This window comes from Engraulis encrasicolus, chromosome 5 (assembly GCF_034702125.1).
Source record: "Engraulis encrasicolus isolate BLACKSEA-1 chromosome 5, IST_EnEncr_1.0, whole genome shotgun sequence".
Taxonomy (NCBI): domain Eukaryota; kingdom Metazoa; phylum Chordata; class Actinopteri; order Clupeiformes; family Engraulidae; genus Engraulis; species Engraulis encrasicolus.
In genome coordinates, this window is record NC_085861.1 from 50,092,639 (window position 1) to 50,119,490 (window position 26,852).

At 43.0% G+C, this 26,852-nt stretch overlaps 2 protein-coding genes and 1 pseudogene across 2 annotated transcripts; all 3 read right to left on the reverse strand.

The window, feature by feature from the left end:
• Nucleotides 1–2,159: 2,159 nt before the first annotated feature.
• On the reverse strand, nucleotides 2,160–7,217 carry LOC134448645 (cyclin-dependent kinase 9-like; annotated as a pseudogene).
• Nucleotides 7,218–7,771: 554 nt separating this feature from the next.
• On the reverse strand, nucleotides 7,772–12,342 carry rrp15 (ribosomal RNA processing 15 homolog). The gene is made up of 5 exons (XM_063198311.1): nucleotides 12,217–12,342; nucleotides 10,938–11,374; nucleotides 9,864–9,961; nucleotides 9,209–9,395; nucleotides 7,772–8,754 (listed from the first exon to the last, which is right to left on the reverse strand). The coding sequence occupies exons 1-5, from the start codon at nucleotides 12,263–12,265 to the stop codon at nucleotides 8,596–8,598; spliced, it is 930 nt and encodes a 309-aa protein (XP_063054381.1). The 5' UTR covers nucleotides 12,266–12,342; the 3' UTR covers nucleotides 7,772–8,595.
• Nucleotides 12,343–13,028: 686 nt separating this feature from the next.
• preb (prolactin regulatory element binding) lies at nucleotides 13,029–24,906 on the reverse strand. Its single transcript, XM_063198312.1, has 10 exons — nucleotides 24,754–24,906; nucleotides 23,496–23,670; nucleotides 22,756–22,954; nucleotides 22,048–22,304; nucleotides 18,795–18,875; nucleotides 17,536–17,663; nucleotides 16,751–16,924; nucleotides 15,363–15,435; nucleotides 14,805–14,964; nucleotides 13,029–14,398 (listed from the first exon to the last, which is right to left on the reverse strand). Exons 2-10 carry the CDS (start codon nucleotides 23,628–23,630, stop codon nucleotides 14,304–14,306), a joined length of 1,302 nt encoding a protein of 433 aa, XP_063054382.1. The 5' UTR covers nucleotides 23,631–23,670; nucleotides 24,754–24,906; the 3' UTR covers nucleotides 13,029–14,303.
• Between the last annotated feature and the right edge of the window lie 1,946 nt (nucleotides 24,907–26,852).

Sequence of the window (26,852 nt, forward strand, 5' to 3'; positions counted from 1 at the left end):
GAGAACTGCATTATAATAATCTATTACATCTCTGAATTCTGTATTTTATAAATGGGGCGCTAACCAAGGGCGCTAGATTGTGAAAGAGAGTGCACACACAAAAATGTGTGGCACGGCCCGTGTCTGGGGGGCCTTGGCTGGAATCTATCGGTATATGGGGGCCTCGTCATGGTAAAGATTGGGAACCCCTGCTCAATAGTGCAATTAGAACGGGCCACCGGCCTGGTGGTCCAGCCTTACTTTAAGCAGATGCATTTAAGATTCAAGAATCATTATTGAATCATTATTGTTTATCTCGGAAGACATTTATCCTGGATGTTCATGCAAGCTGCAATATAACACACCAAAGGGCCTTGGTCATGTAGTGCAGGCGCAGGGTTTTTGCTTACAGTCCCTAGAGCAATATGAGGTGAGTGTTTTGCTCTGAGCACTATGACCATGGATGACATGGAGCTTGATTGTGCTACCCTCTAAACTCCCTAACTAAACTAATTAGACCATCCGCTGTTCCTCAAGTCTCCCCTCAGCACTCCACATCCCTTCTCTGCAACCCATCCCCAGCCCTCTTCAGCTGACTCAGGCCATGTTCCTCCTAACAGCGATAAGGAGCTTGGCAATCGTTTCCACTCTTTTTGAGTGTGTGTGTGTGATAGTGTACGAGTGTGTGTGTGTGCGTAATAGGGACTGTGTGCTGTGTGTGTATGTATGTACGAGAAACATACTCTGTGTGTTGTTGGGGGGGGGGGGGGGGTGCAGGGTGGTCAGGTGGTCAGGGTGGAGTGGAACAAGCATTAGAGAGAGGTGAAATCATGAAATAATAAAGACGGTGAAGCGTAAAAGAAAACATTACTTCCACATGGGCAAACGTAACTTCCATATCGCCGCAAGATGGCAGGAGAGGTAGAGGGGTCAACAGAAGAGCACTGCTGTCACCATAGCAACTTAGCAGCACGTGACATCTGGACAGTTCTGCCTGTAAGCACAGGAGGTGGTGTTTACCTGTGTGCGCAAGCCAAAGAGAGCTCCATCATTCCAACGGGCTATCCCACAATGGCATAGTTACTGTTGTTTGCTAGTGAGGACCGGCTTATTTATCCTTTGTCAGTCACCTCACTGGGTAGTAAGTATCTCGGTACACAAAAGGCATCGTAAATGACCTTTCTCCCCATGACGTCAAACAAGTTCCGTTTTGAAGCCAAACAGATGCAAACAACTACCAGTTTCAGAAAACAGCAGCATGTATGTCTAAGGTATGTCTATGGCGCCAGATGCAATTGAGACCTGCTTTGAATGCATTGAATCAAAGGTATCTGACGTCAAGTGAAAAGCCCCATTGACTATGGGGTCACACAGCAAGCCACACACAAGCTATCCCTACTCTAGCACCACTAAGCCCCAGTCACCTCTTTTGTGTAACAAGACTGCCATCTTGTGGACATTCTGAGCTCAGGTTTAAGGAGACTGGTGAAGCCCTGGATGAATACTTGAAAGTGAAGTGAAAGCCCAACTGGGGAAACTCCAAGTCCCGTTGTCATGGTGACACAGCACTCCACAGCACACAGTGCTCACTGCACACTAAGAAATTGCATTCATGCCTCACCCTTGCAAGGGGGCAGCCCCAAATGGTGCCCCAAGGGAGCAGTGTGGCGGGACGTTACCATGCTCAGGGCCTCAGTCATGGATTAGGATGGGGGAGAGCCCTGGTTAATTACTCCCCCCACAAAGCTGGCGGGTCGGGAGTCAAAACCGGCAACCTTTGGCTTAGGGCTACAAGTCTGACGCCCTAACCGCTTAACCATGACCGCCAAAGAATTAAAGAGTAATCCATCCAAAAGGAAAATAATGTTTTTGTTAAATACAGAGGCCCTGGTTCCATTAGTGTTTATTGGTTGATTATTTATTTATTTACTATTAGCATTGATAGAGAATTAATAAGGTATTGGTGGAGTTTTTCATACCATGGATTATTTTTGCGTTTCTGTTTTGTGACAGGAAATATATCACTTCTTCAGAGATAAAGCCATCAGCATTATACACATTTGATTGGTCAGTATGAGTAGTTAAAGTATGTGATACATCTGATGCAAATACAATCTGTACATCTGTTCAATCTGTAAAGGCGGATTCAAATTGGGCTTTTAATGTAAGAGTCGTTGACATATTATCATTGTGACGGAAGGTTTATTGTGAAAAAAGTGAAAACATAAACAAAACATTAAGAACGCGTGATTTAAGCTTGAGGTATTCCACCTGTGATGATAATTTGCAACCAAATGTGCACTACGCCTGAACAATGTGAAAACACAAACAGAGAAACTGAGAACGATATCAATGAAGAACTCGTGATTTAAGGCTAGAGTCTTTGTTTTGTCAGTGATAATAACCGTTTACAACCAAATGCGCAAGGCTGTTTCCCCTTCCCAAAGCAGTGGAACGGACAGTCAGCCAACCAATCAACCAACCAATCAGAAGACCCGATCGAACTCTGTTTGACTAGTCGCCGTGGGCTGCCTGCTCTGATTGGCCGCCATCTGCAGCTGCTGCTGCTGGGTCAGGTGGTGTCGGCTCCTCCTGGGCGGGGCCAGGTATTCGAACATGGAGGTGGTGTGGGTGGATAGCATGTTCTTCAGGTCCGAGGGCATGGGGTCGGTCCAGAAGAAGTCGTGGTTGAGGGCGTCGTCGCTGTCCAAGCGCTGGCTGGGCTCCAGCACCAGCAGCTTGTCGATCAGCTCCAGGGCCAGGGCGTCCTTCACGTAGAAGCGGAGGCGGTCCTTCACCTTCCTCTTCTGGCCCTTGGGGAGCTCCATCTTCTGGAAGAGCTCGTACTTCTTGTCCACGCCGGGCCACACCTTGAGTGGAGCAAGAGAGGAGTGTCGGCAGCATGTTGTAGTCAAGTTCATTACACTACATAGGGTACGTGCGCACACACCTACACACGTGCACGCACGCACACCTATGTAGACATTAAGATATGCAAATTCAATTCAAGGACAGGCTAAACCGAGAAGAACCAAAAACTTGAAGCCCAATGCTCAAAGCCCAAAGCAGCCAAAAGGTAAATAGTGCCACTCTCACACACAAGGTAGTATTTAGAGGGAAGTCCAATATTGTTAGGTAAAGCCTTAAATCAAAACAACTTGTCCGATGAAGTACTTCCTCGACATGGCAATTTGCCCAGTTTGGCCAAGACATGGCAGTAGTTACGGTAAATCCACATGGGCAATTAACAAAATGCCAAAAAAAAAATTGTTTATTTCAGCTACTTTGTGATGACCCTTTTTACTAGCACGTACTGTATAGCGAACACATAATTGTATATAATTTATTAGCCTGTTTTGGTGTCATCGTTTTAAGTAGTACTTTTACAGGATAACTTCAGTCAATTTCAACATGCAGTTGTAATGCTCACACTACCCTGGACTTGTCAATACGTGGGGGGGGGGGGGGGGGGGGTTCAGCCTTTTCCGAGATCCTGGTCATTGTAATGTGGGCAGCTGTTTGTTTACATTTCAAAATTACATTCTTGATTTATTCCCAAAAACATCCAAAAGGTTATGCAATATTAGCAGACAACTAGCAAACAGCGATACCTTTTGGATAAGTATATGGAGCAGGCCTACAGTATGTTAAGAATTTTTTTAATGTAAACAAAAGCTGCCCCCATAAGAATAGCTCAGATCTCGGAAAGGGCTGAGCCGAAAAATGCAGTATCACCGGGTACTGACAAGTCAAGGGTAGCGTGAGCAATACAACAGCATATTGAAAATGGTAGAAGTGGTCCTTTAATTTATACTTTTAAACTTGTGCTGTGTGCATCTTTAAGGTATACTTTAAATCAAAATGTACTGTGTATAATAACAGTAAGGGTGTTCTACCCCATTCTTTTCTATTCTATTCTACTCTGAATACAATATCCAAGCCAAGTTTAGACTCGCAGGGTGAGTCCCTGAGTCCCTGAGGCCCTCTGCTGGTAGGAGATGGTAATGCCATCGTACTTCTGGGGGACTCACTAGCTTCAGGCCCTTTCGGTACTTACGTCTTACCTCATATGGTAATCAAATATTTCAAACAAACGATTTAGGGTTAGGTTTAGGGTTAAGGTCGTATGACGCAAGACGTAAGTACGAAAAGGGCATGAAATTAGTGAGTCCCGTACCTCTGGCGTGATGGAGCCACACAGCTGGCTGATGAGGGTGAGCTGGTGCTGCTCTGTGTTGCCCTGCATGATGGGGCTCCGTGTCCACATCTCAGCCATAATGCACCCCGCGCCCCACAGGTCAATAGGAGGGCCGTAGTCTCGCTCCCCTGCAGACGTTTTTACACAAATGAGGAGCAAATGACAAGCAAAAACGACAACCTGCATACATGCACACGTCAAAACGGTTGAAAATATGTCATCTCATGATGCATCCAAACACCTACCACACACACACACACACACACACTAAACAAGCATCCTTCTTACCCAGAAGCAGCTCAGGAGGCCTGTACCACAGGGTGACCACTCGGTTGGTGTAGCGGTTGCTCTTGGCAAAGCTGAAGGCCCTGGCCAGGCCAAAGTCGGCCAGTTTCAGCACACCCTCCCGCGTTATGAGCACGTTGGCCGCCTTCATGTCCCGATGCAGGATCTACCAAGCAAGCCAATCAGTCAGTCATCGCCTTTACCCGCCTTTACACAATGTTTAGTGACCTTTTAACAACATATTTAACCGCTTAAATTTCTTGTTCACTCAGAAAAAAACAAAATACAGCCATTAATGTTTGAACATGTACCCACAAAAGTGAGTACACCCCACATTGAAATCCAGTAGAGAAGGGGCCATGTTGGCTCGAATCGTCTCGAAATGAAAAGGGATTAAAAGGGAGGTCATCGGTGTGCGTTTCAACCTTTCTTTTCATTGAACTTTTACATTTTGAGTGTGCACCTGGCTTAAATAGATTGGTGTGAGATTTGAATGCAATCCTAAGGAGAATATCATGATCTGCTTCAGTAGTCACAGTGCATGTTGACATGCATGTTTCTTTTAGGTGTATTTCAGATTGCCAACTTTGACAGCATTCATGCATCCCCAAACCATGTCAGTCCCACTACCATGCTTGGCTATTGAGAGGATTCACTTTTTTGTAAAACTCACTTGTTTACCACCACACATGCTTGACACCATCTAAAGCAAATTTGTTTATCTTGGTCTCAAGAGAGATGAACAGACCAAGGATATGGGTCACTGGAACCATGTCGTGTGATCTGAAGAGTCCAAGATAAACAAATTTACTTAGAACCGCTAGGTTGGTGGGGGGAGTAATTAACCAGTGTGCTCTTCCTCATCCTCCTCCATGACTGAGATACCCTGATCATGGTACCGTGCCGCCACAATGCTCCCTTTCGGGCGCCATTGGGGGCTGCTCCCTTGCACAGGTGAGGCACAAATGCAATTTCATTGTGTGCAGTGAACATTGTGTGCTGTGAAGTGCTGTGTCACAATGACAATGGGAGTTGGAGTTTCCCAGTTGGGCTTTCACTTCACAAGTTGTAGGATGCACATGGTCAAAGCGGAAGGGTATCCTACCTTGTTTCTGTGAATGTAGTAGAGGCCATTTAACATCATCTGCATGACCTTTTTGATCTCAGCCAGGGTGAACTTGACACGAACATTGCTGAGCAAGCCTGCCAGGTCGTGTTCACAGAACTCAAACACCAGGTATATACTACCCTTGTAGCGGTTGAACTGAGTAGCTGCGATGAGAAACATGACGTCAAGCAGGAGACAGACAAACATACAAAGCAGAGGCACAACACACTGTGGCTCTGCTCACATGTATAAGGGCATTTTCGTAAACAATTCATTCTTTTAAAAACAAGCCATCCCTTTTGTTTAAGCTATGCATGTAAAATGCTATGTAGGCCTAAATCTTGAATTAAAACCATGTTTTACTCAGCAATGAATTGGGCAGTAGCCTACTACAGGCCCAGGGGTTGTAAACACACAAAGAGAAGTAAAAAGGTATGGGTCATTTACTTTTAGTCCTACATATTTCGATCAAGTTCACCACATTTTCATGCTTGAGGAGCTACAATATCTTGATTTCACGAAGAGCGGTAATGGGAAACTAAAAAGAAAATGTAGAAAGGCAAACTATTAGCATACACATACCACAATTGTTTTCCCCCTGCCTTTGCATACAGTGTAATAATGAATATGAAACTGGATTGTAATGGACAGTATTACCCCTTCTCTCTCATTTTCCATGAGCACTTTTTTCAATGCCACTTTTACCCCAGTCTCCTGGTGTTTGGCTTTGAACACCTCCCTAAAACCCACAGATGACCAGAGTCAGATACCAAATATGGCTTTCATTTAAAATAGTTGTATAACTTGGCATAGCCAAACAAAATGGGGGAAGCATTGCAGTGCACAGGTTTTTGGATACAAGGGATGTCATGTCATCAGATGCAGCAACTGAAGGCTACGTAGCCTACTGCGAAAAGAGAGGCAGTGGGGTGTTGATGGCCAGTGTAGCAGCTAATTTGTGACACGAAGGGGCATGGGTCCCAGGTAGTTGAATCAGAGCTAGAACTTAAGGCACTTTGAACTACACCTAGATCACAATGTAGCCCATGATTACAAATCAAATTGTAATCCAATTTAAGCGTACATTATCACCATACCAACAACAGCAACAGTGATTGGACCCATTCTGTACTTGTTTTGATAAATAAAGTGGATTTGACAGGCTAACGCTAATCCTAGTCTAAAATGGGATAGCTTACAAAACCAGCAAGTACAACAAGACTTATTATGCTCGTCCACAAATAAGACGTACCCAAATGTCCCCTGTCCAATTTTTGCAATCCTCTCATACTTCGAAACTTCATTACAGAAAGGAAACTCGACCCCATCATAGTACTTCGACATCATGGAGACAACATCTCGCTCCGGTCTGTGGACACAATTTGGTGAGGGTGAAAAGTTGCACGTGCCGAACTTTCAAATTTCATTAATGTAATAACAAAAGGCAGTTACTGTAGGTGCTAATAACTTTCTAAAGCCATGTTTCATACTTGCTATCACCGCTGCCATCGGAGCTTGCTCCTTTATCTCGCTGTATCTTTGGCTTTTTCGGATCATCCATGATGGGGACCAGTCCTATCGTCCGCACGCGACTTTTCTACTCATCTAGCCTTCATCAGAGAATCTCTAGAATTAAATGGAAAAGGCTCAGTCTCGCAGGAAATTGCTCGTTGCCCGCTAACTAGCTGCAGCACCACCAGACAAGTGAAAAATGAATGGGTTTCAATGGAGCTGCCCACTATACAAAAATGTTCTTGCTTTATAATTTTTTGCCGGAAATAATAATATTCAATTCAAAGCTTGTCCCAAAAAGGCGAAACTCCAAGATTATTGGCTGGACCAATCCGAGTGAGCCTTATCTCCCTTTCTCTGCCTACATCAGAGCCAGCCCACCAGAAGGTCTATCAATTGTCAATTAATGATTGCATAATTTGGAACGGATTAAAATGTGTGTCTCATTCGACACGATTTTTAATGGCAGAGCATATCATGACGTAGGTTTAGCGGTTTCATTCTCTGTAGTTTGCATTAGGAACTGAATCTCATGACATCAAAAGGAACCCGAAATGCATCTCAAATCTTAATTGTATTCAATCTGTTAAACATTTCTGTTAATCCACTCTGATTCATGAAATGAAAAGTGGAAGAATTGTGCTTTCAGGAACAACCACCACGCACAGACAAATCCTCCTTCCTGGAGATGGGTTTAAATGACAAAAATTTAATGTACTTTTTTGGCAACAAGAAAACTTGTTTGCTCAGTGTTTTGCACTGATACACATCAAGATCAATGAACTACAATTCCAAACAGATACTATTTACACATAATCAGACATTTTGGGGAAATGGGCAAAACAGTCATACATGTCAATGATCCAAAACGGTTGGTGTAAAAGTGGGACAGGAAGACACTTCTGTTGTCTTATCCTTGTGTCCGGCTATTCTGCTTCTCATGTGTTGGATCTTCACATCAGAGAGTCAGGTCCCTCTGTCACACAGACCTAACTAGGAGTCAGGTTGTCAGTGCCACGCTGAACTTCAGGCTGACACTCGGGCAACAAATGTCATAAAAAGTCTGTCACATTTGCTTAGTATACAAAATGCAGAAAAAATAACAGTCCATTGAAAAATATTCATCCCCATCCTCAAATGAGGATAGAGTGTGTGTGTGTGTGTGTGTGTGTGTGTGTGTGTGTGTGTGTGTGTGTGTGTGTGTGTGTGTGTGTGTGTGTGTGTGTGTGTGTGTGTGTTCCCAAGTTTGCCGCATATGTGGTAATAGTGAAGCAACAGTTACATATTAATAAATGTGTTAGATTATTGCAGTTGTGAAAATCCAGATGGTGTGTGTGTGTGTGTGTGTGTGTGTGTGTGTGTGTGTGTGTGTGTGTGTGTGTGTGTGTGTGTGTGTGTGTGTGGAGCTCGTTCCAGCCCAACCGAATCTTGGTTCCCTGGCCTGGATTCCATGTGTGTGAGTGAGAGCGAGCGAGAGCGAGCGAGCGAGAGAGAGAGAGAGAGCTAACAAGCATCAGTCCGAGTCGCTGTAGTCGTCCCCTGCCCCGGCCTGCTTACTGCCGGGCTCCTCATCGCTCTCCTTGTCCCAGTCCTTCATGGAGGCTCCCATCATGTAGTCGTCCCTCAGCACACTCCATGCCGGCTTCCCTTTCTCCTCCTCCTCCTCCTTTACCTGTGCAGGATAACATGCCGATTTAATTGTTTACTATGCACAATGACATAACACATAAGCACAATTTAAGGACCTTCTTTCTTTTTAGTCCCATCCTGTTTAAGTCTGGCACTAGGCCTGTCACGATAACAATTTTTGCCAGACGATAACTTGGCCAAGAAATTATTGCGATAATCGATAATATTGTCTCTCTCGCCATTTTCAAACAATATCATGTGCAATAAAAAACACTGCTATGCAAGGTGTGGCCTCCTTCTTGAAACATTGAATGTAACATTTGGGCCAACATCCTCAGAGGTTTAAATAATTAAGATTGATGCCTGCTCCAAGAAGAAATGTGTCAAACAATATAATGACGTAAAAATGCAATAAAAATGCTGACGCTAATGTGTACACTACACACATCTCCGTCTCTCTCTCTCTCTCTCTCTCTCTCTCTCTCTCTCTCTCTCACCTCTGCCTTGAGTGTCTTTGCAGACTCCGTGGGTCCCTCGGTGCCTCTGAGCACGTTGATGAAGTCTTTCTTGGAGACGGAGGAGAGGATCTTGGCCTTCTTCCTCTCCGAGCCGCCCGCCTCCTTCACCTTCTCATCCACGTCCTTCTGGTGCTTACGCACCGCGTTGAACAGCTGCACCACGCCTCTGGAGACAGACACAAACAAACAAGACACACGCCCCAATGAAATCAGCGTTTTACTCTCAGTGCAGTTCAATTCAAGTCAATTTATTTGCTGGAGTAATGTCCATAACCATACAAGACCGTCAGTTCAAAAAATCAAGTAAACTGACGGGGAAAAAAACGGAGAAAAGGATTAGAAACAAAGAATTTCATCACTGGAAGTAACATAATCGATAGTCAACTTTGTTGTTATGGTGCTAACGAAGTGCAATGGTGATGATGTCCAATGCTCATGACATGAGTACAAATGGATGGAAGAGGAGTTGCAGCAGAATCTTTCATGCTACAATAATTACAGAGTAATATGGATAGTCAGTTAAGACTAAGAACAGAACAAGAGAAAACAATGCCATCTTCAGGAATAAAATATTTCCATGCTAAAATTAAAGTCAAAACACGGAAAAAACAAATCCAAATGAAATAAGCCTCACCTGGTTGCGGTTCTCTGCATGTTTCTCTCGATCTCTCTGTCTTTCACGATGTCTGGCTTGACACGCCCAATCATCTCCCATGCTTTCCGCTTGTCAACCTGTTGACAAAGTCACACTGCTTCACACATGTCCACATCAAAGACCTTAAACCAACATTCTCTAATGTCAGTCCCAATGCAGCAATTACATGCAAACATTATATACTTAGTCCTATGCACAAATCTAAAACCATGCATTGCACATTCAGACCAATTTTGGAGGGCGTCTCATGGCGTGAATGACTGTGCTGCCATGATCCATGCTATTAGAAAAAAATGAATGTACAGTGAGAACAATAAGCGTCCCAATAAGTGTCCTCTTCCTTATGACTGTGTTACTCCAGCCTTTTTAGCACTCCTCTCAGTCATGCACTATACCTCCTCCTATATTATCATGTGACTGCTCCATTAGTAAACAAAATTTTATGACTGAAATGATCATTGTATTGATTTTCCCCCGCAATTGAGCCACCCTCAATACCACACTAAACTCATCCTGCTGTTAAAGGAGCACTCCTGCCAATTTCAATATGCCGTTGTATTGGTCACACTACCCTTGACTTGTCAGTACCCGGTGATGCTGCATTTTTTTGACTCAGCCCTTTCCGAGATATGAGCTATTCTAGTGGGGGCAGCTTTTGTTTACATTTTAAAAAATCTTAACATAGGCCTACTCCAAATATTTCCCCAAAAGGTATCGCTGTTTGCTAGTTGTCTGCTGATGTTGCATAACATTTTGGGGAATAAATCAAGATTATATATATATATATATATATATATATATATATATATACACACACACACATATATACATATATATATATAAACAAACACCTGCCCCATTACAATGACCAGGATCTCGGAAACGGCTGAAGAAAAAAAAATCCAGTTACTGACAAGCCTATGGTAGTGTGAGCATAACAACTACATATTGAAATTGGTTGAAGTTACCCTTTAGGAGGATTCAATGTTCAAAGGAGTAGATGTGTGCACATCCCAGGGTAGGATTCGAACCCGCCACCCTTGTCTTGCCTACCAGCTTCCTGCGCTCCAGCATCTCCTCCTTGGCCTTCTCCTTCCTCTTCTCCAGCTGCTTGTTCTTCTGCAGGATCACCAGCTTGCTGTTGGGCGTTTCCTTCTGCAGGATCTTGGCCATGACGTCCGCCCAGCCGGCGTTGGGGTTGCTCTCCCCCTGCTCCTCTTCATCACCACCCTCCTCCTCCTCGTTATCTCCCTGTTCATCATCACTGCCGTCTTCCCCAGCTACCTCTTCATCCCCTTCTCCATCATCATCGTCGTCGTCATCATCATCATTGTCGTCATCGTCATCGTCATCATCATCATCATCACTGGCTCCAAAGTCATCTTGCGGAGCCTCGCTCCCCTCTTCGTCATCATCTGATCCGTCCTCGCCATCCTCGCTCCCCTCCTCACTGCCACTTTCTTCTACTGCTTCCGCATCCTCTTTTGAGTCTAAATCCAAAACAGAAGCCAATTTGACAGAGTGTCATCTGTGTTGTCTCCCACAACTTCAGTAATTGTATAGCATACTTGTACTGACTAACACCAACAGTAACAACTGTAAACACGTTAGTCAAAATCTAGGACTGCAGTGCTTGCCATGTAAAGGGCAAGAAAGACTCACACATTAGCCAATAGCAATGAGTTATCCTTTGGAAACAAACAGATTGGCATGTTGGTGAGAATGGCACCTTCGTGGGAAATGACACAAACCTGTGCAACACAGCGTCAAGTCCCATAACCATTGACAAAACACACCATATTGAATACAATCATTCGTTTGACTAACAGGCTGACAAACAAAGGGAGGTACTTTGTATAAACGACACTTTCGTCCCTGGTTAAATATCTGGTAACAGACAGAGCAGTTAATTACATTTAAGGGCAAAAACCCAACGACGTCCAGAATCCACCAGTCTCCCCAACTATGGAATTGAAAAGCTTTTCCGATCATTGAAAGCAGAAGATCACGCCATGGCCATCAAGATAGTTAAACAACATTGCTGCCTAGCGTCCACGTGTAATGCAAACAGAGATCTTAGTCGTGATCTATTTTCGAACTGTGATAGTTTAATGTTCATATCCTAATGTATTTGTTACTGGTCGTTATTCTAAAAAGAATAATGATTGCAAAATGTGTCAGGAAGTTGCCGCAACCTTTCGTGCAGACCTGTGAGCTTAGTTTACAGATGTGTGTTAACATTTGGTTAAATGGCTTTCCCTTTACAGCAAAACTTTATGTGTATATATTGTACCACCCACATTAGGCACTTTGAACTGTTAAAAATATTTACCTTCAAACTCCTCAGCACTCACGCGTGGCTTCCTTACGGAGGTCGCCATTTTTTCCCTCGGTGTAGCTTTGAAAAGATTCCGACTAGGTAACACAAGCCGCTGCGCTCATCATTCCGCTATCAACACGTACATAATCTAGCATTTTGACACATGTCCTGCTTGCTGTATGGTTCTCGAGTATATAAACGAATTTCCTTGCTTGTATGGCTGAATAAAGAATAGATCCCCCTCAGTTTGTATTACTATTCCCTCAGTTTGTATTACTGTATTTCGATATTATTTAATTTCGGTATGTCAGTCACATGCTGCCCTCAAGCGGTAATCTTTATTCAGTGCATTAACAAGTGCTTCCCTGAAAGGTGCACTATGTAATACAGTATTTCTAGTAGCTTATTTCCACAATTCATGCTGCCCATTCGCAAGTGCTTCATTTTTCATGAATACTTACCACCATCAAATTCTAAGTATTCATTATGACTGGGAAAATTGCACTTTTCATACATGGAAAGGGGGGTCTTACTCAGTCTTCTCCATTGTCCATAATTTTGAATTCCAGAAATAAAACATTTTAGCTGCAAAACCTACATGTACTTTGGTCATACTAGTAAATATTACTTCATTATTTAGTAAATATTCATGAAAAGATTCAATTGTGCCGTGGACAGCAGCACAGTTGCAATACCTTCTCTGGCCACCATCCTACAGTGCACCTTTAAAAAAAAAAAAAAAAAAAAAAAATTACACTACACAGAAGTAACTTCTGTTCAATTGGTCAGCAAGGACAAAAAATGACACACAGACTGAAACTCAATCATTTCAAATTGTTAGTATATTTTTGTACATTTGTATTTAAATATCTAGCATAAAAACAGGCAATGGGCGACAGTCCCCACACTGTGCATAATTACACTGCATAAGCTTCCTCACCCAAGGAGCAACAAGCAACCCAGGTGTGATCATACACTCATTTCAAAAACATATTTTTTTAAGTACTAAGATCTTTTTAATTTTTTTAACAGTTAAAGGTAAAATTCCTGAGGCTTTTTTGGTAGGGGGGGATTATATCAGGTGGAAAATAATCTTCATTTCGATTCACATTTTCACATTTAAATAGGGGTCCCGATTCCAATGTCTGAAGCGTGCATAAAAAGCTTCCCTACAAAATCGCATGGGAGCAATCAATCATCAGACCTTTCTTTTCTATAATTTTCAGAATCAACTGGCATTGTTATTCTTTTCTTTTTTGGGGGGGGTTTGAGTAGAGATATCAGGGCTCAACCGTAGCAGCAGTTACAAACACCAAGCATTGATATTTATAAAAATGATGTGTACATTTATGTGCGTCTTGTTTTTTATCTTACATCACAAAGTCTATTGTCCAAGGTTCTGAAGCTGTGGCCTCAGGTCAGAGTTCAAGCTTGCTTGATGTGTCCATTTCCCTTCAACTGCTGAGGCATGATTGTGATGCTGTATAGAGGACGGTACAGTAAGTGTGTGTGTGTGTGTGTGTGTGTGTGTGTGTGTGTGTGTGTGTGTGTGTGTGTGTGTGTGTGTGTGTGTGTGTGTGTGTGTGTGTGTGTGTGTGTGTGTGTGTGTGTGTGTGTGTCTGTGTGTGTGTGTGTGTGTGTGTGTGTGTGTGTGTGTGTGAGAATGTTTTGTGGGAGCATGGGCAGCAGTAGGCAACAGATAGACAGTGTAAAGGATAGAACTGTGGCTGCATCCATTGTCTCAGTCTTCCCAAAGCCTTGGTGGTGATGTCCATAAACGGCAGACTGCTGAGATCCAGACGTGCTCTCAGGATAGAGCTCCAAAGTGATAGAGAACAGCCCCAGGCAAAAGTCTGTCACTTTTCCCCCTTGTCACCACAGCCACAGCCACTGTCCTTGTCCCTGCCGCCCCCATTGTCATTACAACTGCAACCACCACCATCCACACTGCAGTGGCTGAAGAGATGCCATCTTCTACCACAGCTGGTCCAGATGCCCTCCTTCCCTCTCCTACCCTCCCCTCCCCTACCTTCTCCTACCCTGCCTGGTCCTGCCTAGTCCTGCCCTGGCTATCCCCACAGACAGCCATCCCTGCCCCGTTAGATGAAGCCTGGGAAGAGGTGTTGGAGCAGGAGGAGCACCCCCACCACCATGGCTGCACACAGGAACAGCACCAGCCACAGCGGGAACGACCCTGGAGGAGGAGGAGGAGGAGAAGGAGGAGCAGAAGGAGGAGAAGGGACGAGATGAGAGGCACATGTGAATAGGGGGACAGGGAAACACAACACTGCATTATATCACAGCAACATACAGTATGAGTACATAACAATATACAGATGACAACACAAAAGAGTGATCTAAGTATGAGATGTGTGCCTGTGCATGCATTTATTTACTAAAAAAAACCCACATTATTCTTTGCTGTATGTTGTGCATTTATTAATTTAAAAAAGACATTTTATTCTGTGTTGCATGTCTGAGTGCACAAGTCTATCTGTGTCAAGTCAGAAGTCTACGTATGTATGGTTTACCATTTCTCCTAGCACAGTTAGATGTGTGGTGAGAATTGTAAAGACGGAGAGAAAGCAGCCTAATCTTACTTCTGTTTGGCACGGTGTGCATCTGACAGCGGCTGTCCACGGCCACGCTGACCAAGGCCACTTCGTTGTCCCCCCGCAGCGCCTGGCTCTTGCCGGACTCAGGTAGGAACGCCAGGTCTGTCACCACGATCCCGTGGGACTCCTGCACGTAGTACAGCCTCTGGACCCATGACAAAAACACGCGCACAGCGAAGAGAGAAATGTTTGAGAAAAATGAGAAAAATGTTTTCGAAAAACAATTTAAAAAGCACACTCATTTTAACGAACTTTATAATGTATCAGAAAATAGATAGTTTCTACAATCATCTCTTTAGAGAGAGATTTTTCATTATGTGAAAGCAAAAATCAAGTGTGTTGTTATCTTGTGGTTTGTTTTTGTTCTCCAGAGTGCCAAGACGTCATAGGAGTAAAGTAACAGTTTAGTATTGGTATTTGTTACATTATTGCAATTGTGACGTGCCACATGGTGTGTGTGTGTGTGTGTGTGTGTGTGTGTGTGTGTGTGTGTGTGTGTGTGTGTGTGTGTGTGTGTGTGTGTGTGTGTTTGTGTGTGTTTACCTGCAGTGAGAAGGCAATGTGTATGGCTACTGATCCAGTGACCGTTCCAAGTCCGAGGAATGTGCCAGATTCACTGTGGCAGAAGACACACGTCACAACAAAATCCAATCCACACACGGGCAAGAAATGACACGATTCAAAGAAAACATCTTGCACATACACACCCACAAGCATAAACACACGCGCGCCCACACACATACCACACCATAGCTGCCTTTAAAACTTGTCCCTCCAGAGATTTCCTCCAGCCTTGTGACGCGAGGCTCAAGTTCGATGACATCAGTACAGATAAGTTTTTTTCTTTTTTTATCTTGCGAAAACACAACTCCAGAAGATTTTCATCTCATTTGCGATCATGATATTGAATAGGGAAAACACAAAAGAGTTGCCCTGAGCTGCTTGACAGTATAGAGACATTGTTGTGTCCTCCACGGGAGAAGGGGCAAGAGCCAAGGAACAATGCCGGAGGAAACAAGCAGAGCAATGATTTAGATGCCGTTTACACGCATGCGGATATTTTAAAATGCAGATACGTTTAATCTGTGTTTAAAAAGTGAGTTTTAAATGGAGATTTCTTTTTTAAAAGAAGCTGAAACCGATGAGTTTTCAAAAATATCCATTTACAGTATATGTAAACACTGTCTTACAAGCTGTTTACACGTATATGGATCTTTTTGAAAACTCATTGGTTTTGGCCTTCTGTTGACATGTAAACAGCTTTAAAATCCGCATTAAAAAATCAGTCAGTAAAAGCATCCTATTTAGGAGGCTAAAATGCAGATTTTAGACATTTCAGAAGTTTGCATTTTTAGCCACATGTTGTGCTTACATCTAAACAGCATACATTTTTTTTTACCACGCACTGATGAAGGCTTGTTAGCCGAAACGCGTTTGCTTTTTGGACATGGTGGTAATATAAATAAATAATGAGACGCAGTTTGTGAGTGCGGATTTCTTCTTCCTTAAGTTGACGCTTTTTATCTCGCACCCAAAAGCTTTTCGTTTTTCCAAGAAGTTGAGCGCGTCCTCTGCCAATACATTTTTTTTTAAACATTCCGATATGTGTAAACAGCACCTTAGGTGCTGTTTCCACGTAGCTGGATATTTTTATATGTGGATATTTTTTTCTCCTGGTTGCATTGGTTTCACATTGGTTTTAGCCCTCCGTTTCCACGTAGCAGATATTAAAAATCCAGGTATAAAAAGCAGGAGAAAAAAATATCCTATTTAGGGGGTTGAAACACATTTGTTACAATGGAGGATTTATTTTTATCCACATGTTGCGTTTACACCTAAACAGGAGAAAAAAATACCCTGCTAAAAAAATATCCTGCACGTGGAAACAGCACCTTAGAAGCATAGGCCACTGATTGGCTGAGGAGTCTCACCTGACATCAAGACAGGAGATGACCTCGTTGCCACAGGGCCGGGTGAGCAGGGGCAGGAAGGTGCGTCCGTCCCACTTGGACAGGTAGCAGGGCGGCGGCTTGCGCTCCCGTTTATGGGGGATCTGGACTGTAAACAAGCGCAGAGCGTCTTTCTGGTCTGGGACTTTACCAAACCTGAAGGAGAAAAAAACACACACACACACACACACACACACACACACACACACACACACACACACACACACACACACACACACATACACACACATACACTTTTTTAATCCCATTTTCTGTTCCTTTCTCTATTCGTCTGATTAAGAATATGTACTTACTTAACTAGTAATAAATAAACTATTACTATGCATATCATAATCAGATTCTGCCATTCAGGAGCATGACAAACACTACCACTACCTTGTCCTAACCTAAGAGAAGAACATAACCATAATCTAGTCCAGAAGCATTACTTAGAGTAATTAAAATAAACATTATACTGTAGATCTCCTTCCTATCCCTTTATGCCAAGCCTGTATGGGTTAGTAGTAAACTGGGATGTTTTTGTAAAGAGCTGCAGTTTAACAATAGCTCTGAGCTAATGTACCCAAAACCATACCAAAAGAAAACAAGTTAAAAACACTAACCCTACTTGGTATATGCACTTATTGTTCTGTATATTTCATGTGCACTTTGTATCTGCAAGTGTTGTATGCTATGATAAGGTCCTCGACAGTAAGTCTCTTTGGAAAAAAAGTGTCTGCCAAATGTAATGTCCCAAAGCCACCCACCGGCAGGACTGGTAGCGGTACATCTTCTCTGTGATATGGGGCATGTTTTCATGCCAACACAGGCCCATGGACAGCTGGCCGTTGCTCCATACACTACAGCTGAAGTCCCGGCCGACACTCACCAACTGCTGCATAAACAACAGGCAGGTACAAACAAACAACAGATGGTGTGTGAATGGAAACTCCTCTTTGGTGCTCTTTGATATTTAATAGGAAGGGATCAACCTGAAACAATCTAAGAGGATGTGGTTTGGTTAAAAAAAATATGGGCAATGGGCATGCAATAATTAATTAACCCATTTAACCCTGATGCTGTGCATACACTGCATTGACCTAGTCGCCTGGAGCAACATAGACGCTGCATTCAGGCTCTTGAGATAAGATTTTTAAAAATAAATATAAATATAAAATTGCCAATTTTACATCAAGTTAAAGGATCAGTTCAGTCAATTTCAACATGCAGTTGTAATGCTCACACTACCCTGGACTTGACAGTACCTGAGGTTTTTTTTTTCTTCTTCAGCCTTTTCCGAGATCTTGGTCATTGTAATGGGGGCAGCGCTTTGTTTACATTTCAAAAAAACATTTTTATTTATTCCCAAAAACATCCGAAAGGTTATACAACATCAGCAGACAACTAGCAAACAGCGGTACCTTTTCAGAAAGTATTTGGAGTAGGCCTATGTTAATTTTTTTAAAAAATGTAAACAAACGCTGCCCCCATTAGAATAGCTCATATCTCGGAAAGGGCTCAGCCGAAAAATGTGGCACCACTGGGTACTGACAAGTCAAGGGTTGCGTGAGCAATACGACAGCATATTGAAATTGACTGAACTGGTCCTTTAAGTCCCGTTCCAAACTTTAAAGGGACACTGTGTGAGATTTTTAGTTGTTTATTTCCAGAATTCATGTTGCCCATTCACTAATGTTACCTTTTTCATGAATACTTACCACCACCATCAAATTCTAAGTATTCATTATGACTGCGAAAATGGCACTTTTCATACATGAAAAGGGGGATCTTCTCCATGGTCCGACATTTTGAATTTCCAAAAATAACCATTTAGCTAAAAATTTTAGCTGCAAAAATTACTCTACTTGGACCATACTAGAAAATATTTGTTTATTGCTTAGTAAACTTTCATGTAAAGATCAAATTTGGCAATAGGCAGCCCAGTTTCAATGAGCAACATAGCCGCAGTACCTTTTTTGACCATTTCCTGCACAGTGTCCCTTTAACAAAATATTTAATTTGTTACCTTGTTGTCAGGACTGATGTCGACGTCCTCAATTTCACCTTCATGTGCTTTGAAATTATACATCTCCTTAAGCTCAGGATACTGGGAAACGAAAAACAAAACATTGAATGTAAGAAAAATCCTGTCAAAGCCATCAACCTGCCAAGTCAAACATGTTCGTAGTAATAATAATGACTAAAGCAAAGAGGTTGGATAAATAAAAAGGATTCAAAACCCGCCCACCCAATGCAAAAGCCTGTGCTCAAGTTGGGTCTCCTAAGGGGGCGTTGTCCCCTCCTTCTTCTTCTATTTTTGAGTTGTTTGCACAAGGAGTGCGCTACCGCCATCTAAAGCGCTAAGGGAACTCCATTTATTCTCAACCTAAGGACTCCAAAGGTCTCCTAACCGAAGGTCTCCAAAAGGGGCGTTCACCCGACATAAAGTGGATACCGGAAAAGAACTAGAATGACGTATCTCTGTCTATAAGATCTCTGACGATACTTTTGTACTAGAGCATTGCAGGGATTTAAATAAACAGAGGAACTCCATTTTGAATTGACATGTATTCAGTGCTCTTTCGTCTTTGACGGGGGGAGTTCCACACTGCTTGCAAAAGACTAGATTTTTTGGGAAAGAAGGCAATGTTTTTATCAAAGAACGTCTTGAGGCATCTTGAAAGACACTGTCAGAATAAGAGAAAAAGGACCCACACTGGTGATTGGCTTGAAGACCTACTGTACTATCACAACGTTGCCTTATTTAATGAATGTCTTTTGCAAACAAAGGAAATCCTTCCTCCATTTCTCCCCAAATACATTTTTTTATCCTTTGGCGCCTATTCAATTTGCCCTTTGGTGTTCACACCCTCAAGTCAAGTCAAGTCGGCTTTATTGTCAATTTCTTTACATGCACAGGTCATACAAAGAATTGAAATTACGTTTCTTACTTTCCCATGCAGACAGAGACATACTTTAGGTGAACTGTATGTGTGCTGTCTATGTCTATACTGTCTATGTCTATACCTGTGTCTATACCTATGTCTATACCTAGAGTACCTACAGTGAGGAGAATAAGTATTTGATCCCTTGCTGATTTTGTTGGTTTGCCCACTAATAAAGATGTGATCAGTCTTTAATGTTAATGATAATATGTATTCTAATATGGAGAGACAGAATATCAAAAAGAAAATCCAGAAATTAACTCTAAAGAATATATAATAATTGATTTATATTTAATTGAGGGAAATAAGTATTTGATCCCCTGCCAACCATTAAGAGTTCTGATCCTGCAGATCAAATGGCACTTCCAATCAACTTGTTCACTGAATTGAACACACCTGTTAATAGTAACCTGCACAAAAGACACATTGAATCTGCAGAATCAGTCCATAGAATCAGTCAATCAATCAAACTAAACTCGCCAACATGGGACAGACCAAAAAGCTGTCAAAGGATGTCAGGGACAAGATTTTAGAACTCAACAAGGCTGAAACGGGCTCCTGGATATTAAAGAGCAAACTGTTGGTGCATTTCTTCCTAATTTTAGGACATACAAAATGATCATCACTCATCAATGCTAGGCCTGTCTCTGGTTCCATACAAGATTTGACCTTGTGGGAATTTAATTAACAGAAAAAAAGGAGATAAAGCACCTTAAAACTGTATGGGAGGAGCTAGGAAATGATCTCAAGGCAGCTGGGACCTCAATCACTAAGAAAACTATTGGAAACACTTGATACCACAACGGATTAAAATCCTGCAGTGCATGTATGGTACCCCGGCTTCAGAAGGAACCTGTTCAGGCTCACCTGAGGTTTGCCAATGAACATCAAACTGGATTAGGATATGATTGGGAGGTGCTGGAATCAGGTGACACCAAAATCAAACTGTTTGGCATTAACACAACTCAATGTGTTTGGAGGATGAGATATGCTGCCTATGATCCCAAGAACAACACCTTCTCCAACATCATAAATGAAAGTGGTAACATTATGTTTTGAGGTTGTTTGTCTGGCCAAGACACAGGACAACTTCACATCGTCAAGAAATGGATGGAGGGAGACATGTAAACGACATGCTGCATGCCAACCAGTGTTAATTTTGTCAGCTTTTTTTGATTTAGTCATAGTCTTAGTCACAATGACGAAAATCAATTTTAGTCTTAGTCATATTTTAGTCATTGCCTTCCCAATTTAGTCTTAGTCTTAGTCTAAATGACGAAAATCAATTTTAGTCTTAGTCAATTTTTAGTCATTTTAGTCATTTTAGTCGACACTGTCCATAATAGAACTTCTCCACACACTGCTTCTCTTCTGAACATATATCATTGACTGTACAGAATAAACCCTCTCCGCGCACGGCTTCTCTTTATAACATATCATTGACTGTACAGAATAAACCTTCTTCACACACTGGTTCTCTTTTTCTAAATTTTATTGAAAAACGGTGTTAATTTCGTCAGCTTTTTAAAATTTCGTCTTAGTCTTAGTCACAATGACGAAAATCAATTTTAGTCTTAGTCATATTTTAGTCATTGCCTTCCCAATTTAGTCTTAGCCTAAATGACGAAAATCAAAAAAGGGCATTGACGAAATATTTTAGTCATAGTCATGGTTGACGAAATTAACACTGATGCCTACCTCTTTCCCACCACCACTAGACTGAAGGTGGGTCATGGATTGGCCTCCCAATATGATAATAATCCATAACATACAGCCCAACAAAGCTAAAGGAGTAGCTCAAGCAGAGCAGCACATTAAGGCCATGAAGTGGCCTAGACAGTTTCCAAACATTAACCCTATAATAATCCTGTGAAGGAACAGAAGCTCCCATTTGGCAAGCTTACAACAGCAATACAACTTAAGTCATTAGAGATGACAACTGCTGCAAAGAAAAGTGGACACAAATCCTTTCTAATATATCCACAAACGTTGTCATTAACTGAAAGAAACATCTGACCTCTGTATGAGAAAACAAGGGCTTTGCCACCAAGTATTTTGTCTTCTTTGACTAGGGGGCTCAAATACTTATTTTCCTCAATGGAATACAAATCAATTAAAATATATTCTTCAAAGTTATTTTCTGGATTTTCTTTTTGATATTCTGTCTCTCCATATTAGAATACATTTTATCATTAATATTATAGAATGATCATGTCTTTATTAGTGGGCAAACCGACAAAATCAGCAAGTGATCAAATACTTATTCTCCTCACTGTATATACAATACACATCCAGACATTTACAGTGCAAGACACCACATTGTGTTCCTCTCACCTCCCACACTCGAAGGTATCCGTCGGTGCCTCCGGTGAGGAGCAGCTTGAGGTCGGGACTGAAGCGGACCACCTTCTGGAGCGGGTCCTGTGGGCTGGAGTCGGACAGCACCGAGCCCACCTGCTCCACCGACAGCTGCACCGTCTCGTCCTTCATGTCCTTCTCCTTCTCCTTGGCCTTGTCGCCCCCGCCTGCCCCACTCTTGTCCCCCTTGCCACCTCCACGCCTCCTCGCGCCACCCTGATTCTCACTGGGGCCTAACAAGGAGCAAGGGAAATCAGGAGCCGATCACAAACTAGGAACCAAAAACCCATCAGAAATCTGAACCTGACTTTGCTCTGATTTCATGACAGTGTTTGGTGTTACAGTATACCCTGAAATACTCAATGGAACTGCTTATACTGCACTACGTACAGTACACAGGAAGCACGAAGTGATTGACGTTTCAGCGTACCTGCACCTTCCTCAGACTCTGGACTCTGAGGAAGGCGCAGGTGCGCCGAAACGTCTGTCACTTTGTGCACCAAAATAAAAAAGCTCTAAGTTGCTGAGTGCTCCAGTCATCCCTGGGTCTCGTCACTGTGAAGTAGCCCAGTTTGTCTCGATACTGCTGTCCTCGACTGTGAGCACCACCAAGGCTGAGGCGCAGACATTCCCTCTTCAAAACATACACATACTGTACACATACACAGTGCTGCGTCCCCTTACCGTCTTTGGCACCGCCAGCCTTGCGTCCGTCTTTGGGTGTGCGCAGCCTGAAGCGCATGATGCTGCAGTTGCCATCCTGTCCGGCAGCGATGACATCATCAGCCAGCGCCATGTTCATGGTGGCGCGGGTGTCTGTGTCGTGGGAGTGCAGCAGCGTGGCACTGTGCTTCCCACCCACCAGCTCCACACCCAGGAAGTGCTAGACATAAACAGACAAGCAAACAAGCAAAGCCATAAACAGGCAAATACATTCATATGGGGTCCAAATCAAACTAGTTCCTCCCTACCAATCTTGTAACCTTGTGATGCAAGGCTCGAGGTCAATGATCAAAGTTTTATTCACTACTTCTCAAGGCTCGAGGTCAATGATCAAAGTTTTATTCACTACTTCGCAAAAGCACAGGAGGTCATAATCAGATTTGCAACCAGGATGTTGAATGGGGAAAAGCCCCCGAAAAGTTACTCTGTCAACGTTGGCATGCGTCGCTGCATGTTTTCTGCAAGGAGGTGGGCCGACAACAAGGTAAGAGGCTACAAGCAACAGGAAAGGATGGGAGGAACGAGTTTGATTTCTACTCATAAATATTGTCTTCAAATCTATCAACTTCCTCCAGCCAAATCCTCCAGCCTCATGCCTTGCAGAGACTACAATTGTTACTAGTCGCGGCCAAGTTTTACCCATTCTTGGCCGGTTGGCAGGTGCCAGTGTCAAGCACTACATCCCTCACTAGTTTACTTACCACCCCATTCTTGACTCCGGTTTTGGATGCCCCACCACCACCGGCTGTGATAATGAATCCAGACTTGCGGTCCACCTTCACCGTGTACAGGGGGAAAGGGGCTCGGTACAAGTCAGGAACCCTCCTCTTGCCCATGGTTGATGCCCTTGGTGATTTGATATGTCAGGCCTCTTGTCTGCAGTCAGGTCAAAACATAGGAAAAATACAGAGAATAAGAGTGGCTAAAATGACCTGGGGATTGGCTTTGGCAGACTTTGTTCAATTGTCTTAAGTCAAGTTAACTTATGGGCCAGCAGTTCTGCAGACCATGCCCACATAACAACATGCACACAGCTGAGTGCACCAACGACGACAATAATGCACAAGCATCACACATAACTTAAAAGGAGAAATTACAGTCGCGCTACGGAGATAAATCACAGTGCACAGTCGCATAATGTATGCTGGACTCTTCAAGTGTAGGCTGCAATTTAGCTCTAGAAAGAAACTAAAGGCAACATTTGGCAGCTGTTCTGCCACGTGTTATACCTATAGTGCGAAAATGGACACATCTGCAAGCCAAGGACAATGATACGAAACTTATGTTGACTTGGGGCTAATGCAAAAAAATAAAATAAAGGATAGGAAATAATAGAGGATAGATGGATATATCACTGCTTGAACTAGCCTACCACTGAAAGCAGATATAAGGTGGTGCACCATTATCCTCTTCTGCGACAGAGAATGTAGGCCTACGGCATATGCCAGGGTGGTCGAAAGATGACAGGTCGTGATGGCTATTGTATCTCTTTATAGGTAAAGAGTGAACGCAGAACACAGTGCCCTACTCTTGTCGTTTCGGGATACACAGTGCACTAAAAACGACACCAAACACGGAGACAGTTCTGGGGATTGTTGATGCACAAATAATTACGTTGCGTTGCCTTGTAGCATATGTCAAACAACTAAATTGGCAGCTCGTTCAGCTAATATTGACTAGCTAACTAGGCTATGTGAGTAGTTGGGCAATAACTAGCGAACTTTCTCTACTTTGTATACATTTACAATGCTTTATGACACTCGATGTGGACGACATACAGCTTGGAGACAAGCGAAGGCCATTGTCACAGAGAAACAACGCAGCGATGCTATTTGGATGGTTAGATAGAATGTATGGTCAAAAATTCTAGCTATCGATTGCTAACTTAGCATTGTTCACTCACAGCCCTCTCTGATGTTGACAACAAAATACCCAAAGGCATACAGCACTAGATTTTACCTTGAGGTGTCTATCCAACATCAATTCTGGTTATTAGAACTAATATGACAGCTTTATACATCCCACTGTAGAATCTGACACAGGTTCAGTAATGTTTAACATGAAGAGGATTGCAGAGAAAGCTAACTACTTCCTTTCTTACACGTCAGCAACGTCTTCGAAGCGCATACGTCATGACGGCAGAAGCCCTACGCTCCACGTAACGCAGAAACGCACGCTTGAACAGATCAGGCCTGTATCAACCAGTGGTGTAGTCTACTTTTTTATGGTTTGTATACTGTATATTTGAGCATTTTTGAAGGGGGTATACTGCATATATTTGTGCTATTCAAAACAATGGATGAACCAATTATAAGTGGGTATACTGAAATCCCTGAAATTCAGGCCCGTTTCTAGGATTTTGGGGGCCCTAGGCAAAGGGGTTGTTGGGGCCCTAGGGCTTTTTTTTTGGGGGGGGGGGGGGGGGGGGTTGGGCTCCTGACGGGGCAGCCACGGCGCCAGAATTTCTGTTTCGGATGGGCCAGACCATTTTTGGATGGCACTTCAGTCATTGTCACATACTGTAGCCTACCAATACAACATCATGTCACATGGAAACATAATGAAACAAACAAGTCACCTTAGACAGTGTTGTGGCTATGCAGGGCAACACATGCATGAAGGGCAATGAATGCATTAAGAGCACGCATACGCAGCATTTTTTCGGTGAGGAAATGCAATCTAGGTATTATGATACTAGTCCCTCCAGTTCATTTTATGAAACTTTATGAAGAAAGACCTGGGAAAATATAGCCCATTCCATTCAGTAGGCTCATCTCAAATGAAAGTAGCCTATATGGCCCAATCAGGGTTTTTTTTACCCTACCACGAAAATCATGATCTGCATTGCCAATCACAAATAAAGAATGGTCTAATCTTTCCAACCACTTTGAGAATCTAACCGAGGGTGCTCCATTTGTGCAAAACGAAATATTGACTCGTAAAACAATAGGCGTAGCCTACAGTTCAGAAACTCAAGGCTGAGAAACGAATGAGCAGGCACAGTGGGGTTGGGGGGATGTGATATTGGTAAGCCAGAATTCTGTAACCAAGCCAAGGGGGGTCTCCCCGACTATATAGCCTATTTTTTCGTATTGCATCCATCACGCACTTGAAAATACAATCCAAATGTTTGTGTTATTAGTAGTACCGCAGCAAACACACGAATAGGCAGCGACCAAGGATCACTGAACAACCTCCGCGGTTGACAACTGTGTTATAGGGACCAATATCCTTACCTTGCGTTGTCTTGGCCGCAGAATGTATCCCAGAATGTATCCCAACCTCTGTAATCCACGCGTTTCCACAATCATGGTCCCAAATTCCAATGTGTAACCCCACATATAGTAATAGCAAGAAATGGACTATTGTGCTACAATTTAGCTATCCCACTCATCGCACTTGTGACTCCTGTTATCCGATAGGCATTACATTGTTCATTCGTTTCTTCTTGCGTTTGTCCACATCCAAAACAGTTCCGTGTCGAAAAAAGGTGCGTTATTGAACAATCGATGTTTGCAGTGCTTACAGCACGTGGATGTTTTTGAAAACATGTAAACTGTAAATTAAGCATCTCGCTGTCTGTGCGATGTCAACTGGCCTGGGACAGTCTGGTGGTTTGGCAGCAGTACAGAGAGTAGCCTAATGTGTCGTCTTCAAGATTAACTTTTATTATAAAAGCAACTGTCTCCAAAAAATGTAGCCTAATGTAAACTGGCGTCTGCGTAACATCCAGTGAGAGAGATTGTGTCGCTCCATTTTCAGTTTGTATTTGCGTGGAATATGATGCTTGAACCAATTGGAAGGGGGGCCCCCTCCAGATGGGGGTACTTTGACTATATTGTCGATGCGCTCGCTGTTCGGCAATTGACATTTTCACGTTGTCGCTGATGCAAACCTATTGGAAGGGGGCCCCCTCGAGCAAGGGGGTATTAGGGAGGCGCTGTCGTTTCCCTCGCAGCAGAGCCCTTCATACAGGCGACGGTGCCATATTATGAAGCTATTTAAAATCGTCATTGCTGTTGGGTACATAACCTGTCGTCCTTGGGGGCCCCACCTAC